A 13,382-nucleotide genomic window follows, 5' to 3' on the forward strand; every position below is an offset into this window, starting at 1 on the left:
CCATTAAGATGTATCATTTTAACTCATTCAAAAGCAACGTATTGAGAGGGAAATTTACTGCAAAAGATCGAACCATTCCTTTAGTTTGAAAATAAGCATGATACAACTTGTTCCCATTTCAGAGACGAAGGCATTTTTCACAAGTCCTAGTCGCGTCATTTTACCACGAAGTCTAGTGTTATGTCAAAATAAATTGCGACTCGAGAAGCGAGTTTCCACACCATAAGTTAGAATTAAATTTAAACGTATAGAACGTATAGAAACGATGTTTAACACTCAAGACAAAGCAGAACACCCCAAATGAATATTTCGTGAAAATTAACCGCTAACGATCGGATCTCACCAGTTGAAAGCACGCTCCCCTTTTCACATGTATTTGTCATCAATAATTCAGCGACCGAGTCGTGTTTTTGTTACTTAGTTTGTTTGCCTGTTTGTTTTTTCAGATGCTCAATTATCAAAATTTTCAATCTATTTAAAAAAATAATTTTCGGATCTAAACTTCTCTTTGATTCATTAGCAACAGATTCTACCAGTGGCTAAAAATACAGAAAGATACCAGAAAGACCACTTTTGCAACGATTCAGGTCGATCTCGGCCACTTCAAATAATGAACTGATTTGGTCGTGCAAATAACCAAAGCACAACACAAAAGCGCAACAGCTTGGCCCTAGAGGCAGCTGAGACTATCGATTACGTTCTTAACCCACTCCCAAGCTTGTTGAGAGTTCCACGGGAAACGGGTTGACTTGCCATTATTTGACTAGCCCAATTAGTCCTCGTAGCAACTTGTTCCAAGTCCCACAGATAATTTTGCAGAATTCCCTCCGATAACACATAAGCACAAGAGAGAAAACGCTTCTGACGTTTGTGAAAATCAAGGAGAGACCATCTTGTGTCTGACGTCATCAGTCAACACGTACAACCATGAGTGCTCTTGGCGCGAAGGTCAAGTGTTTGCTCACGTTTCCTACGAACTGTTTGAGCTGCCAGTAACCACAGCCGGACATCACTCGGCCACTGAAGTAGTCGATACCGTCGAATCGATCATTTCAGTTCTCAATTCCCACATCCGGGGTTGGTTCAAACGGTAGCTTGGGATCTGTGCAGTTTGTCTCTCGGCCATACGAGCTACTGACACAGAAAGAGATTGTTGTCGAAGACGGTCTCCTCCTCCGGACAAAAACCGGTATCGATACGAGAGAAGTCATGTCTTGGTGTTGTCTTAGGGTCGTCGCAGGCCTCCTGTGCCTTGCCTTTCTTAGTGCCACAGTTCAAGTCTCGAGAGCGCAGACTGCCGTGGGTAGGGTGATCCATATTTCTCTCTGTTGTCTTGTGTAATAATATTTTTAAGGCATTGGCAATGATCATCGTCATGGATGTGGCAAAATACAATGAAATACAAGCAAATGCTTGATCGAGCCCATCAAAGGAGGGAGCTGGTTGAGAAAGCTTATAATCTGATCATTTTCCGTATTGGTATTATGTAGCACGGCTTTCTGGAACGCTTGTGTGGAGTTATGAGGCAACAGGGATCTACCCACCGTCTTACAACGTACCGGCACAAGTCTCCATCCAGGTACGTGTTCCCAGTCTGGTGCTAAGGTCCTCCATCTGTTTACTTCAGGCGGCTTACTCCGTCAAAAATGTCAGTCATATCCAAGATAGTGGCAGCCCTATCCTAAATGATAGCTGGAACTGGCGAGTTTAACATGTCAATTTATATAATGGGTTTTCCCTTACCCAACGTGTATTAATAATCACTGTATACTCAGTGCTTGTCCGAGAGCTTGCGAAAAAAACTCACAAGCTTACTCGGATGGGACTCGAACCCATGACCTCCTGCTTACTAGTGCAGATGTCTTAACCACTCGACCACCGAGCTTGCCGGGGTCGGCTAGCCGGTCTGAGTCAAGTGAATACATCTTGAAAAAAGTTCAACATGAATGTAGCCGTAGCGTCATAGTTGGAGGGAAGCATTAATGGTTAATTACGTTTGCTTCCTTGGTGGTATGTGACTTCTGATATGAAATATTTCCTTCAAGCCCTCTAACGGAGAATCACCTTTCGGCCAACTGGGACACTGAGAGGCACAACGAAACGGTATTGCCTTAAAAGAAACAACAATAATCTCGAATTCTTCATTCTACACTTCCGGCTACAGTTGAGGGCCGAGGCGCGTGCCGATACGGACACCATCACCGGCACCGGTCTCTGGGACGTAACGATCTTCGGTAACCGTGAGGGGGACGGCTCGGGCACCGACCGGTACGACGAGCGGACAGGTTTCGTCGGCAACAACGAGAGGGCTCAGAGCTTCTCCCCTACCGACAGCTTGGCCTTCGACGAGAGCACCGCGTTCGATCTGAGTGGTCTTGCCTGTGGCTCCTCCGGGCCGTACCTCTGTGTGCAGGTCAGCCGGGCGGCCGACGCATCGATGACTTTTGATCTAGACCCGGAGAAGTGGATCAGTTGCCGGTCTACACCGTGTTATTGTAAATATCCACTTTTTTTTCTGCTGGCATGAGTCAAGCAAATCTGAAGTCTGGAGAAGCTTTAACCAAGTCTTTATGAGTCATTACTAGTCAATCGCAGGTCAGGTTCAAGAGGCAGTCAACTATAGTTCGACCAGTGTTCCACGACGGATGGATAGTTTGATCCATTTTGTCGACTATTCAGGACCAGGCCATTGGCATCATCGCAACGCTGGTTATCAATAACCGATTCATTTTACCAGTATGAATTAGTTACAAAATAATTCAATTGGGGTTGTTTGAGTTAGACTGTGTAGCACATAAGCACTGTTAAAAATAACTGACGGTGGCCGAACTTTAGTTCCCGCCCGAATTCGCCCACTAATCACTCGATCTCAAGACCAACCACAAGCCTATAGCCACTGAACTGTGGCTAAGATATTCCGACTCTGTTACTTATCAACCGAATTGTCATTTGACTTGTGAATGACTGGATTGCAACCCTGACAAAATGCCGTATTTTCGACACCAGATCCGGACGACTCAGCTGATGCCAGCCGTGACATCATTTTCTCAGAGCTGCGCCTGGATCAATTGGACACACCCTCCGTCCCCCGGGACGAGCCCATTGAGATTCTCCTGGTTGTGACCGCCGTCCCTAGCGCCAGCTCCCGTCAAAACCTGGAAGGCACAGGCCTCTGGAGGGTCTCTATCTTCGGCAGCAAGTCGACCGACGGCACCGGGGGCGATCGGTACGACGAGCGGCCGCAGGTCCTGACTACCACCGGAAACACAGACAAGAGCCTGGTGGCGGGTAAACCGCTCCAGCTGACGATACGGACGCAGTTCTTGCTTGGCGGGGTGGGGTGCGAAGATTACCCGTACTTCTGCATCACACTGGATAAAGGTGAAAATCCACAGCCGGACTTTACCATCCAGGGACCCATCACCCACTGTCGACAAGTCGACTGTCTATGTGAGTTGCAACAGGCTTTTATATACATTTTCCTTCAAAAACAGGCTTTGGGGTCGCCACTTTGCTGTCATTCTGTCGAGGACCCGTTAGGTAGCATTATCCCATGCACTTTTGCACTCAGAAATGCTTTGGTATCGCTTCAGTATTGAGTGTGTTACTTGAATCAATTTCCTTTTATATTCCTCCAATCCAGCCTCAGCACATCCTTTGCTGACTTTGTTCCGAGGGCCCTTTTTGCGTCTGTTTTTCTACACAAGGCCCTTTCCTGGTGTTCTAATGAACTTTAGCACTATCTGACGGTTATCGTAGAAATATGGGCTGGATCAATCCTCTGTTTCCAGATCCTGACGTTCCGCCGATCCCTACGGCGCGGTTCAGCGAAATGACCGTGAGACTCGTGCTACCACCCACCTATCCTCACGATGAGCCGGTGAACATCAGCCTCCAGGTCGAGCTGACCCCAAGCAAGAGCCCGGACGTTCCCACCTCCATCGTCGAGGGCACGGGCCTCTGGAGGCTCGCCATCTTCGGCAACAAAGGGCAGAACGGGTCCGACGGGGAACGCTTCGACGAGCGCCCGCAGGTACTCAGCGGTTCGGACCAGGACGCGCGCCTGACGCCCACGGACGGGCTCGTCTTTGATGTGACGACCCAGTTCGTAATTGGGCAAGTGGGATGCGACAATTTTCCCTACTTTTGTGTGGAGTTCGGCAAGGGCTATGGCCCCGTGCCAAACTTCATTCTCGAGGCACCACTGACGGTGTGTCTGGAAGTCCCTTGTGCTTGTAAGTATCCAGTCCTGGTTCGAAGACCTTCTTCAGTCCGCGATCATGACCCATCACACCAGAGCTGTATATAGAGAGAGCAACGTCAACTTTACTATGGCATGGCTGTTTATGTGTGCAGTGCAGCATGCAGCTATTGTGCGCTAACTGTTTGTGTGCACTGACGCATAACCCACTATTTTGGTTCCAACAACTGAGACAGTTATGTCGTAACTCTCTCTATTAACAGCTAGCTCCGTATCGCACTACATTACGGGGCGCTTTCTCCAGACGAAAGATCCAAACAAATATAGCGCCATCTATAGTTTGAATTAATACATATTGGCTAACAGGAGGGTCATGGAACCAAGACTAGTAAGTATCACAATCGTAAAGTTGTTGCCTGACATAATGACCAATGGTGTGCCGAGTGACAAAAAATAACACGGTCTTCAATCCTATCTCCAATGGTAGCGAACATGCATTTTAAGAAGTTGACGGGAGACATACAATTTAAAGCAGTTTCACGGACTACCCAGGGACTGGAAAAGGCACCATCGAAAATAAGATCCTTTACTTTGCGCTTTAGAACGTACAGGGACCTCCACCCGTTTTCAATTTTCCTACACAGATATTTTAAACAAAATATATTTTACAAAAGATATTTTACAAAATCGCATGTTATATTTAACATGGTGTGAGGTTTAGTTTGTCTGAATTGATACAGCGAATGGTCTGGTTATGGCGGTTTCATACACACCGATCGAGCAGTGTCGTGAGACCTTGTACGATTAACTTTCACGCTAACCTTTCTCTTTCAAATCAAATCGGAGAGTTGTGCAGAGTGCATCATCAAGTGCAGCGACCACCTATCTCATTTATATTTTCTATTCCTGGTTTGATGGCTGACCAAACACAGACGAACCGCTCCCCGTTGCCAGAGCAGGGCGGCTGTCGTTCTCGTTCACCGACATCGGCACCGGACACTACGAGGAACCCGTCCGCGTCAGCCTGAACGTCAGCATCGCTGCCAGCGAGTCCGACCCCACCGACCCTATCCGAGGCTCCCGCCTCTGGCAGCTGTCCATCTACGGCAGTGCCAACCTGGACGGCAGCGGGGACGACCGTTTCGACGAGCGGTCTGTACTCAGCAAGTGCCAGCGGGACAAGCCGCTGACGCCTGGGGAGAGCCTGGAGTTCGACGTGGACGCCGACTTCATCATCAGCGGTGTCGGTTGCTATGACTACCCGTACTTCTGCTTGAAGTTCGAAAAGGGCGCGGATCCGGAGCCGGATTTCATCATGTATGATCCGCTGAGAGCGTGTATGGAGCTGACGTGCACACGTAAGGCGCTATACCGTCCATCAAGGGAACCTAAAACTGCCTACAGGGTGTGTGTAAATTCATACGGAAATCAGAATGTATTTCCGTGTACGGTGGACAAAATACACAAAAACAAGACAGGATTTTTTATCCGGAGAGCCATATTCTCCTGGACTTGCAGAGAGCTAAGTTCAACTGTTCAACTGTCGACAATTTTGATGCAATTGAATTTTGAAAAGGTTATCCTATTGCCGTCTTTTTGTAAAGTTGAGTGTCTTTGATTTGCATTGCACTCGTCTTTAGCCCCACCAGTGCCGAGATTCATCATCAGCGGGCTTACCTTGCATGTGAAGCCCGGCAGTCCCACGGCCGTGCAGGCCGGCCAGGACGGCTCGGTCAACTACCTCAAGTTCATCATGGAGGCCATCTACGACAAACGCCAGGTCGGCGAGATCAGCGGGAATAGGCTTTGGGTCCTGTCACTTTGGGGAAGCGCCAACGCCGACGGTAGTGGACCGAAGGTAGGGCATAGAGGCTTCGCGGGGTAGCCACCTTGCAGGGCAGTTCTTTTGTTCCATAGGGAAACCTACTTTGTGCATACCCCGTTGAACAAAAGCACTGGCCTGCAAGATGGTAGCCATGTAAAACCCTCTTTTAACAACTCTTGGCTCGTCCGGGCCAGCTGATTTTCCGGTCTTTTTTTGGCCGATTTCGATCCTTCAGAAAAAACATCACGCACAGTGATTCAGTGAACATAATCAGTTCCAGTGAACATATCTAATTCATTGTGCATCTCTCCGGACATACGGTTGCTCTCAGAATACTTAGGCCAATATTACAGTGTCCTAAACACCTCCACAAGAAGTTAGACCCGCTACCGGCAACGTGTTCTCTTAAACATCTCTAGCCTTTTCGTTTCTATCGAACCTCTTCCAGGTTTCTGAAAACCCCAACACTCTGACAACCCTGCAGTCCAGACGCACTCTGATTCTGGGGGAGTCTTTCATTTTGACCAGCGTGCGCAACAACTTCGACATGACGGGGGCGTCTTGCGCCGACGTGCGCTACATCTGTGTCAAGTTGAGCCGCGGGACCGTCCCAGCCGACGCATACGAGTTTTTGACCGAACCTGAGTCGTACTTACCCCAGACATGCGTCCAAATGGGGTGCTCTTAAAGTTGTAAAGTACCAAGTATCGTAATTTTACCATAATGTTGATGTAGCTGTTTTTCGGGGCAAGGAAACTTTATAGTAAACAGCGTCTATTTTAACCCTTGACACAGAATTAACCGTAGGGATTGGGACAGAGGTTCCTCTAGGCTTACATTGCATTAAAGTGAAGGGGTATATACCGCATTTATCTGTCATGTGTGCACAGGTGCTGAGGTATGTTGATGCCCGCATGCGCTACATAAAATTAATTTTGAGGTACTGGGATTTTGTAAAATTACATGACAGGTTTTGGAATGTTCCAAGTAATCATGTCAAATAGATTAATTGGGATTAATTATAGCCCGATAAGGTCACGATACCCTCAAATTATAACAGAACTCTCGTAACGTAATTTAGTTGAACATTATGTCATGTATGTAGTGACATGATTTATGATGTTTCATCTCTTTCTGTTGATCGGGTTTGCTTTACACCGTCCAAAGTTGAGAATAAAAGGGCGAATGTTGATGGAAGACTGATACAGAAACTGCCACCTCCGCCCCTCTAACCACCGCTCAAATCGCAACTTGCATCATGTTGATCTATCGGGTATGTTGTTACTTTTTCTGCTGTCACCATCGATGTGATCTGCAGATAGTGTCAGTATGAAGTAATATCACAGAGAAGAACAAAAGGATAGGCTGCCAAAATCGACCAGCCAGTTTTACCTTCATTTTGTCCAGTATAGCACCTGCTCCAAGGTTATACGTGCGAGGGGTTCCGTCATTCCGTGGCTAATTCTTCGAAGCTTCCAAGCTCAGACCCCTACTGCGCACACAAATTGTATTATTGGCCTTTAAACCTTGTCAAATACGCCAAAACAATTTATGCGACTGGTTCAGAGGTTAGTTTTGCTTTGATTTGGGCATATAAAAGCGTGTTTCTTTCATGCCATGTTGAAAAGTTGCATTGGTGTTTTGAAGAGAAGTAAATATCGGTACTGTATGAAGTCACTATGGGCGTAAATCCCGGGAGGGGGGTATAATCCCCCATTTTGGACGGGGGGTGGGCTATCGAACCATCGAATTGCCCCCACCGCTTTAATGGGGTAAAAAAATAAGGCAGATTGTGAAGATTTTTTTTCTGATTTCCTAAAAAAAATATGTATTCAACATCACTCAACAAGGAAGAAAAATCAGAAAAGGCATAAATACGCCCTTCGGATGTAACATTCTGCAGGAATGTAACGCATACTACAGATGTACATCTGTATCATAAGCATAGCTCCCTCTATAGTGGTCATTTAAAGCCCCCCCCCTCCGGCTTTTCAAATTTCAACGGCTGGGCGAGTCATCTTCCCTCATTTCTCTATTCCCAGTCGCCCAATTTCCGGCACAAATTTACGCAACTGCTAGCCACTTGTCCCTCAAAACAAAAGTCCCTTTGCCATGCTCAGCGCAAGTCTGACGGCGCCAAAGACAACCCAGTCGTGGAACCGTACTCCACATCTAGGGTTCACATTGATCAAGGTTGAAGTAGATCCCGGTACTGAGGTTGCAGCCATCCAGACGTCTAACATCGAACAAGGCTTGACCACATGTGGTGTGTATCGACCATCACCGATACCAGAATAGCAGAACAATTCGACAATAATCGACCGAGGTTGAATTAATGGAGAAGGCCTTGGGGAGGGGAAGGTGATCGTATTAATATGACGAATACAAAAAGTATTATTGGTTTAGATCACAAACAACTATTTATCCTGATCGATGTGTGTTGCTGGGGTATATAAAATCCTGCACGGGCTGGAATCAACCACATCTGGACTCGTAAGCAAAGTTTGTTCAGAAACCTCGACGAAGCTGTCATTCTTCGAGAAGTAGTCAACCTGAAAAAACAACATGACTCGTTTAGTTTCACTACTCGTCTTGCTTCTGATGGGAGCCGTCATGCCGGCAACCGCGACTTCAGGTTTGTTTAGAAGTACTTTCCGCCTTGTGGCAGAGCTGCGACCAGCCTGCTACGGAAAGAAAGACTTTATGGGTGTAAAATTTCTAAACGCTGAGCGCTGAACTAAAACAATTGCGAGAGGAGATAAGACAATCGTGATCATCAAAACAATATTGACTAAGTGGGAGTTTTACAAATTGGCCAAACCGGCGAGACTGTGAAACACTTACAACCCATGACGTTGGTTCATAATGAAGACTAAAGAGCACCGAATGGAATACGTCACGTGCACGTACTCTGTTCGTTTGCACTCATTCTTTCAATTTTCAAAATGACGTCACACTCGTGGACGGGTGGTTCGCGCGCGTTCCATGCCTCTCCCACGCAATGCCGCTTTTTTCATTCCCATTATGCACGCCGACACTTGCGCCAAGCGTTGCGTCAAAATCGCTCCCGGGGCGATTTGGACGGCCGAACGCAACTCACACTTATGTTATGTCAATGAAGTCGATGTTAGTGTCGGCGAAAGTAAAAAACCCATGAATGCATCATGTACGCAACGCACCAAAAAATGTACATATGGAAAGGTGTCGTGATTTGCCAAATGCACGCTCGCGTCAAGCTTAAGAATGTGCGTGTGAGTGAAGTACCACCATTGATCTCCATTAGGCCTATGATGCCACCTAAGTTAATGTCGTCTAGTTAGAGTTTGCATAACACAGGTGTATCAAAAAAATGTGCGTGGGCATCTGTAGAGCAAACTGGAGGGCGAGTCTACGTCGGGAAAATGAATATTTAACCTGTACGTTTCCAGTCGAAGTAGTGATGATACTTCATGTGAACAAGCTCTTAAACGAATGTTAACAGTCTAAAACGGATGATTTTGCTTAGCTTTAATTTCGAGAAATTTACTCCCCCCAACAGAAACGGTGATCTTTACCTACCATCTCACTGTCGGCCTCTCATATCCCGACAAGATCTCTGTCACCCTGACAGCAAGGGACAACGACACGGACCTGATTGGGACGGGATTGTGGAAGATGGGCGTCTTCGTGAGCCAGAAGGACGACCCTTCGAACACGACCGGAGTGCAAGCCTATCAGGAACAAGCCTTGGACCAGGCCGAACAGGATCAGAACGTCGTGGCAGAGGAGACCTTGACGTTCGACACTACCCTCTCCTTCCAGTTGTCGAAGCTGGGGGGCTGCGAATCCGACTACAAGTACATCTGTGTGTCGTTCTCCAAGGGCAACAAGCCCGACCCCTCGTTCAACTTGTATAACAGCTTCGCAAAGTGCATTCTGATGGGTACCTCATGCCTCGCAGGTAAAGCCGCGTCGTTTCCAGTGAAGGTTTGAACTAACGCTTTTTTTCCTTCACCGTCTTGACAAAATTGTTTGCCGTATCGTATCTTGTATGAGCGATATGCAGTAATGTCAGTGATTTAATCTTGTAATCTTGATAAGACACTTTTCTTCTTTTCTGATAAGTCCAGACGACGAAAAGCTCGTTTCCTTCAGCAGTTACTCATGGAGCCTGAACGGTGATACCCTCGACTTTACCGTGGCTTTCCACGACTCCTCCCGTCAAAACCTGGAAGGAACGGGCCTGTGGAAGCTCGAAGTAGGCTGGACAAAGGAGGACGACCCCAACGCTGCGGATTCCCTGGACAAGATGGACATCCTGTCATCGGAGCAGAGCAGCACGAATTTGGTCAACGGCGAGAAACTCAGCTTTCGGGCGACCCTGACGTACGACAAGACGCAGGTCGGCTGCGGAGTCGATCAGTATCGCTACTTCTGCTTCACTTTCGGTAAAGGAGATAGCCCCAATCCAGACTATGATCTCTCAAGCAGTATTGGAGGTTGCAAGCTGATGCACACTTGTGAGGTAAACAAAAACACCCCCCCGCAAAAATGAATCTTTTCAGTCGTTCTTCGCTAAAATTTCAGCAGTTGAAATATACCACATTGTGTACATTGAAAATCTTCTAGGTGTTTCGGGAACCTTTAAAACGTTGCGATGGATCCACATTCGATTTTAAACGAGTTAAACACAGATGTTGTTTGCGCCGAACATACATAAACCACTGTGGACCTTCGATAGGGCCTTCCCAAAAATGGTCACCGCGGTAATCAGCATCACCACGTAACGGACAATCTTTTTATCGAACTCAAACTGACGTTTGTGTGTTTTGTAATCAAATCCAACAGGAATTTTAGATCCAAGATGGCCCTAAGGTCGGGGCAGCCATTTGAACGACAGAGACGGAGCGACAACCCTAGCAGCACAATCATTGTCATAATTTCAGTAGTTCCTAGAGGAGGTCTTGGGCAGTAAATTGATATAATTTGCGGTGCATCCGATCCGACTCACTACCGCTGATAAAAGACGGGGCAGAGAAATACCCCTGTTCGGAATGGGGTCCTATATTACCTGAACTTCCTAACAGCTTCAGTGTCATTTTATGGGATCGTTGATGCAAAAGAAGGGGGGGAATTCGATGACTTGGCTTGTGTAGTGCAGCAGAGAGGGAAGAGGATGAGTGTAGTGGGTGGGCGTTCTTGGGTCAAATCCCAGAGGGAATATATTTTTTTAGGTTCTTTCCTGATGGGGAAGTTAAATTTTGAAAGGTTATTAAAATTACTGCCAAAATTTGTAGCCAAGAAGTTTACCACATTTAAGGACAAAAGCTCTCTTCAACATGGTCTTGATTGGGCAATCCAATTACGCCGGCCGTGTTCCGATCACAGAGATATTTGTCTGTACAGTCCTCGTTTGTTAACAGCGGTGGTTGGTCGGATCAGGTACCCATTTTAGAGGTATATGCTTTTCGTAGCCTTCCAGTAGAAATAATTGTTACTTTTGGTAAATTTCTTAAAAATTACACAATATTCCAAATCAACCAAAACGAGATTGGCTGTTCATCTACAGCTGGGCAAACATTAACCTATATGAAACTGTATTTTCTTAAACGGATTGGGGTTTTCTGGGGTAGGGGAAGTAATTTTGAATTTATTTCTATAATGCGTTATTCTGCTTTGAACCTGATGATTGATTTTTAGCATTTTCCGTTTTCCGTTGGGGCTATTTTGAAATTTTCAGATCAGTGCAGTTAATCGAAATGGATAGAGCATTTAGAAGAATACAGAGTTTTTGTGTTAGCTTTTATTAGGTCCTTACAGGAAAACTTTTGTTTTTATTATTGAATTTGAACAAAATACTGAAATACAAAATTATTCTTTTGCAATGAACTTTTATGAGGTACACACAAGCCGTTTTTTTCTTCAAGGATAAAGGTAATTTCTTAGGCCTATCTGTCCATATGGTTAAAGGGTAATTAATAAATTTGCATACTGCTTCTGATGCCAATGAAATTTCGTGAGAACCGCACCCATTTCATGACTTTGCCTGTTCAAAATTAAACTGCTACGTATACTTTATTCACACAGTGCACAAAAGCTTGTATCTCACCTATTTAGCTTTTTCTCTGTGACATATTGAACACAATGAGAGCAAGTTAACATGGCGGCGACATCGCTCTCAGCTTTCATTTATGATCTTCTCTGATCAACTCTACTCAGTCCAGCACAGACTCTCTTATCTACACGTAAAATGCTTCGGTGATGCACAATTTATGCCACAATCAGGCCACCTCGTCGATAGGTACAAGGTAGTAAACGATGTGTGTTCGATGATGACCTGTGACTTGTGACGTCATACTTAGACAACTGCTAAATGAATACCAGACAGAGTCAAGTGTGAAGTCACTTCAGTTAAGCTACGCCCATTGCACCAGGGTTAATATTACATGGAACCATGCCATGGAACCGGAAGTTAACGCGCAGCTTGAGCGTTAATCCAATGGGATTCTGTTTATAGTCTGTGGTGTGTGAGCGTGTATGGCAAAGTCACTTACGAACGGTTGAACACGTCAAGGTTCTGCACACGGAGTGTCTCCGCTTTAGGAATGTTCCCAGAGTCCTCTCGTCAACCCTTACCTCAACCTCATCCCCATCATTACCGTTTTATTTTCTGCCAAACGCTTCTTCGCACATCATTTTGTACATGTAATGTTTTTTCTTGACGTTCTGCTTGACATGAAAATATTTCTGAGCACTATTCTGAAAAATATTCTTCAAACCTGCATGAGAGATTCGAGAAAGTTTTTGAAATGATTGACTTGCAAATTTTGTTGTTCGTTCTCTGCCAAATGTATATGTCTGGTACATGCAGAGAATGTAAAGCCGCGCAACTCGCGTGTCGACAAACCTTGGAACTCCCACGCGCTGTGGATCACCCGCCATCTGCCAGACGGAGCTGAGGTCTGCCTGTCAAGCTTCGTCTGCATTGTTTTTCAGTCATTTATTTGTTGCCATGTGTCAGGACGTAATACCAAAACGAATGTTGAAACATTTAAATCCCCTCTTGCGACAAAGAGAAAGACAATAAACTTATTGATCGACTTCGGAGAATGAAATCGGGCTACGTTTGCATTTGACAGATGACGGGACAAAAAATCAAACAAGGTTGGCATACCTGAAAATAGAAAACAATGGTAACTACACGATCGAAACAGCCAATCCTGCCGGATTAGAAGTCGCAGGCTACAAAAAACAAACAAACAAAAAAACAAAAAACACACACGGTTACACAACAACTATGACTAAAATATTCAGTCTTTTGTTTGCATGACCTAATATTGAAGTTTACATATCGATATTGAAGCTGGTAAATTGAAA

The 13,382-nt window shown here is 45.7% G+C and overlaps 2 protein-coding genes across 3 annotated transcripts; both read left to right on the forward strand.

The window, feature by feature from the left end:
* Positions 1 to 1,088: 1,088 nt before the first annotated feature.
* Positions 1,089 to 7,270, forward strand: LOC110976020 (uncharacterized). 2 transcript variants are annotated; one of them, XM_022228946.2, is made up of 8 exons: positions 1,089 to 1,303; positions 1,491 to 1,579; positions 2,165 to 2,495; positions 3,007 to 3,450; positions 3,792 to 4,235; positions 5,134 to 5,559; positions 5,842 to 6,059; positions 6,475 to 7,270. In XM_022228946.2, the coding sequence occupies exons 1-8, from the start codon at positions 1,210 to 1,212 to the stop codon at positions 6,712 to 6,714; spliced, it is 2,286 nt and encodes a 761-aa protein (XP_022084638.2). In that variant the 5' UTR covers positions 1,089 to 1,209; the 3' UTR covers positions 6,715 to 7,270. The 2 variants fall into 2 exon arrangements, with proteins under 2 accessions (XP_022084638.2, XP_086996224.1); XM_087140098.1 differs by lacking the exon at positions 6,475 to 7,270 and having other exon boundaries at positions 5,134 to 5,606; positions 5,842 to 6,026.
* Positions 7,271 to 8,478: 1,208 nt separating this feature from the next.
* LOC110974366 (uncharacterized) lies at positions 8,479 to 12,017 on the forward strand. Its single transcript, XM_022225953.2, has 4 exons — positions 8,479 to 8,661; positions 9,565 to 9,966; positions 10,136 to 10,530; positions 10,854 to 12,017. The coding sequence occupies exons 1-4, from the start codon at positions 8,592 to 8,594 to the stop codon at positions 10,860 to 10,862; spliced, it is 876 nt and encodes a 291-aa protein (XP_022081645.2). The 5' UTR covers positions 8,479 to 8,591; the 3' UTR covers positions 10,863 to 12,017.
* Positions 12,018 to 13,382: the final 1,365 nt, after the last annotated feature.

The sequence above is a fragment of the Acanthaster planci genome, linkage group LG08 (genome assembly GCF_054643075.1).
Source record: "Acanthaster planci isolate LZ-2023a linkage group LG08, COTS_SCS, whole genome shotgun sequence".
NCBI classification, from domain to species: domain Eukaryota; kingdom Metazoa; phylum Echinodermata; class Asteroidea; order Valvatida; family Acanthasteridae; genus Acanthaster; species Acanthaster planci.

What these genes read in the sequence shown, in the direction of transcription:
- LOC110974366 (XM_022225953.2), top strand. Translation starts at nt 8,592, where the DNA reads ATGACTCGTTTAGTTTCACTACTCGTCTTGCTTCTGATGGGAGCCGTC. An exon ending in GCCGGCAACCGCGACTTCAG is followed by an intron (nt 8,662 to 9,564) that starts GTTTGTTTAGAA and finishes TCCCCCCAACAG; the next exon opens with AAACGGTGATCTTTACCTAC. An exon ending in GGGTACCTCATGCCTCGCAG is followed by an intron (nt 9,967 to 10,135) that starts GTAAAGCCGCGT and finishes TGATAAGTCCAG; the next exon opens with ACGACGAAAAGCTCGTTTCC.
- LOC110976020 (XM_022228946.2), top strand. Translation starts at nt 1,210, where the DNA reads ATGTCTTGGTGTTGTCTTAGGGTCGTCGCAGGCCTCCTGTGCCTTGCC. An exon ending in TCTGGAAGTCCCTTGTGCTT is followed by an intron (nt 4,236 to 5,133) that starts GTAAGTATCCAG and finishes GACCAAACACAG; the next exon opens with ACGAACCGCTCCCCGTTGCC. An exon ending in CCGACGGTAGTGGACCGAAG is followed by an intron (nt 6,060 to 6,474) that starts GTAGGGCATAGA and finishes AACCTCTTCCAG; the next exon opens with GTTTCTGAAAACCCCAACAC.